This window comes from Corapipo altera, unplaced genomic scaffold (assembly GCF_003945725.1).
Source record: "Corapipo altera isolate COAL_440 unplaced genomic scaffold, ASM394572v1 39249, whole genome shotgun sequence".
Classification (NCBI taxonomy): domain Eukaryota; kingdom Metazoa; phylum Chordata; class Aves; order Passeriformes; family Pipridae; genus Corapipo; species Corapipo altera.
In genome coordinates this window covers 1-3,052 of record NW_020888259.1, presented here as the reverse complement: position 1 = coordinate 3,052, position 3,052 = coordinate 1, and the positions used below count along the sequence as shown (strand labels likewise).

The 3,052-nt window shown below is 52.4% G+C and overlaps 1 protein-coding gene across 1 annotated transcript; it reads right to left on the bottom strand.

The window, feature by feature from the left end:
* Positions 1-2,139: 2,139 nt before the first annotated feature.
* On the bottom strand, positions 2,140-2,871 carry LOC113941908 (olfactory receptor 14J1-like). The gene has a single exon (XM_027633044.1). The coding sequence runs from the start codon at positions 2,869-2,871 to the stop codon at positions 2,149-2,151; it is 723 nt and encodes a 240-aa protein (XP_027488845.1). The 3' UTR covers positions 2,140-2,148.
* Between the last annotated feature and the right edge of the window lie 181 nt (positions 2,872-3,052).

Sequence of the window (3,052 nt, the reverse complement as noted above, 5' to 3'; positions counted from 1 at the left end):
ATGGCACCCACTGTGCCTTCCCAGAACTCCATGGAATCAAGCAGAGCTGCTGCCTCCCCCCTGCCGCTGCAGGGACCGGAGTCGCCGGCTCTGCCCCGCTTGGACACCTCTGGAGTCAGTGTGTTCTTGGGCATCACAACTGATCTCAGACCAGAGAGTTTCCCACATTTTGCTTTGATCCCTTTTACCGTGGTTTTCTATTTTGTTCTTTGTTCATTCAGAGGGAAAAGGTGGAAGGGAGGCACTTGTTGATCCCTGGTTTTATCTGTTTACAAAAGGGAGTTGGGGCAGGGGGGGAGAGAGGAGGCAATTTCTCTCTCTGCTGTTACTTTGAAATGTTCTCTTGGTATTTCTGAGTTTGCTGCTATATTTCTTGTCAGTAAACTGCTATTTTTTCACTTATACCTCCTTGTATTTTGTCTCCCTGTATTGGTAGGGAATAAAAGGGGAGTGAGTTCATTTGATTGGAGTTTCCACCTCAATATGTGTCTTTAAACCAGGACAGGTTGCTCAAGGGCTCCCTGAAATTTGGCATCATCAACAAAGTAACTGAAAATGCATTTTGTCCCATTATATAGAAAGATCTTCTGCATTGGAGTTCAAGGGCTGGTCACTGAAGGATTTCACCAGGAAGTTGCTGCCAAGAGGACTTTGTACCATGGATTTTTTTGGACGCTCTTCATTCAGCCAACTTCCCACCCACCACATCTTCCACTTCTTCAGTCCAGCTCTCACCAGTCTGGCCATAAGGAGATGTCAAGGGCCTTGATAAAGTCTGGGCACACAACATCCCCTTCTTTCCCCTCACACAGCAGTTCTGCAATCCCTGCCTTGTCCTTCCAGTGCCTGGGAATGGCTGCAGGAGGACTTGCCATATCCCCTTCCCTGCTGAGCCTGAGCCGTCTGGAACTCTGCCAACCCTCTTTGCTGCCCTGTTTGCAGACTGGTTCCATGGCTGCCTTTGCCAAGGCCCCAGGAAGCTCTGGGATGGCTCTGGCCTTTCCAAGGGTTTGGGAGAGGTCTCCCAGTGACACTGCCCAGCCTTCTCAATAGCCCTGACACCAAACCCTTTTCCATAGCCCACACTTCCAGAGGAGTGCCCAGGACACAACACAGGTTTTCCTGGTTGTTCTGGAGAATGAGAAGGGATTTCTTCCTCGAGGCCAACCCCTCCAGTTGGATTTGAGTGCAGCTGAAAGGTTCCCTCAGCATTTTGCCCAGTGCCTCCCTGCCCTGAAGGTTTCTGGCCATCAGGTTGGAGCTGAGGGGGTTGGGCAGGTGCCTGAGGAGGGGGTAGAACAAGGGCTGTGTCCAACTGTGCCAGGAGGGCTGTGCTGGGTGAGGATGAGGAGGCTGCAGAAAACAGTGGCACTGGGGAGGGGAGAGGAGCAGGTGGAGAGACCTTGTGCCTGCCCACGCTGGGCAGGAACTGCCTCAGGATGGCAGCTCTGAAGCACTCCCAGGATGTCCCTGGGAACAGGAGGGCAAGACTGGATCTGAAAAGGAAACCTGGAAAGCAGAGAGCAGGAGTGTCCTGGTGACACTGCAGGAGAGTTCCAGCCCTGGAGCAAGGTCACAGGAGAAGAGACCCAGTACATGCAGTGGCCTCAGAAGATCCCACAGTATCCTGAAGATGTTGGAAGGGAGCCCAGCTCTGCTTCAGAAGTTCTCAGGGCCTGTCCCTGCCTGAGCTCCAAGGGCTTCCAGCCCCCAGGACTGTGCTCAGAGAGCACTCAGGCCTTACAGCGAGAAAGGGGTTCAGGAGGACAGTGTGGAAGTGGCAAGAGAGCAGCTCTGCAAAGACCAAGCACTGCTGCTCCCTGGCAGTGCTGCTGGGCTGGGATTATTGTCCCCTTCCCGTTTGCAAATACACCCTGTCCTGCAGTGTGCTGTCCTTTAGGAACATCTGAGAAGAAGGGTCTTGGACAAAGCAGGCACTGCAGTGTCCTTTATTTTGTTTAAATACTCAGAGAGAACAATTCATCATTTATACCTGTCTGGGTCAAATTCAATGGGTAGACACTAAATTCGAATGCAGATGTATAATAATATTTAATTGCACAGAAAATTATTGCCAGAAGAACCCGATGACCTCCAAGGAAAACCTGAGCAGGAAGGTTGGGCCATGAAGGAGTCCCATTCTGAATGCTATGCACCAGAAAACAGGCACTTTATTGCTCCTGAAAAAGATTCAGTCATCATTTTTCTCAGGGTATCCTTGAGGTCCTGATTCCTGAGGCTGTAGATGAAGGGGTTCAGTGCTGGAGGAACCACAGAGTACAGAAGTGACAGGGCCAGATCCAGGGATGGGGAGGAGATGGAGGGGGACTTGAGGTTGGCAAATAAGGCAGTGCTGCTAAACAAGGAGACCACAGCCAGGTGAGGGAGGCACGTGGAAAAGGCTTTGTGCCGTCCCTGCTCAGAGGGGATCTTCAGCACAGCCCTGAAGATCTGCACATAGGAGAAAACAATGAAAATGAAACAACCAAAACAGAAACAGGTACCAACTCCAATGAGCCCAATTTCCCTGAGGTAGCCTGAGTGTGAGCAGGAGAGTTTGAGGATGTGTGGGATTTCACAGAAGAACTGGCCCAAGGCATTGCCCTGGCACAGGGGCAGGGAAAATGTATTGGCTGTGTGCAGCAGAGAATAGAGAAAGCCAGTGGCCCAGGCAGCTGCTGCCATGTGGGCACAAGCTCTGCTGCCCAGGAGGGTCCCGTAGTGCAGGGGTTTGCAGATGGCAACGTAGCGGTCGTAGCACATGATGGTCAGGAGGGAAAACTCTACTGACATGAAGAAGGCAAAGAAAAAGAGCTGTGCAGCACATCCGTGGTAGGTAATGGTTTTGGTGTCCCAGAGGGAATTGTGCATGGCTTTGGGGACAGTGGTGCAGATGCAGCCCAGGTCTGTGAGGGAGAGGTTGAGCAGGAAGAAGCCCATGGGGGTGTGCAGGTGGTGGTCGCAGGCTACGGCGCTGAGGATGAGGCCGTTGGCCAGGAGGGCAGCCAGGGAGATGGCCAGGAAGAGCCAGAAGTGCAGGAGCTGCAGCTCC

Excerpts from the sequence above, each read along its gene's own strand:
- LOC113941908 (XM_027633044.1), bottom strand. The coding sequence starts at position 2,871 with ATGCACAATTCCCTCTGGGACACCAAAACCATTACCTACCACGGATGT.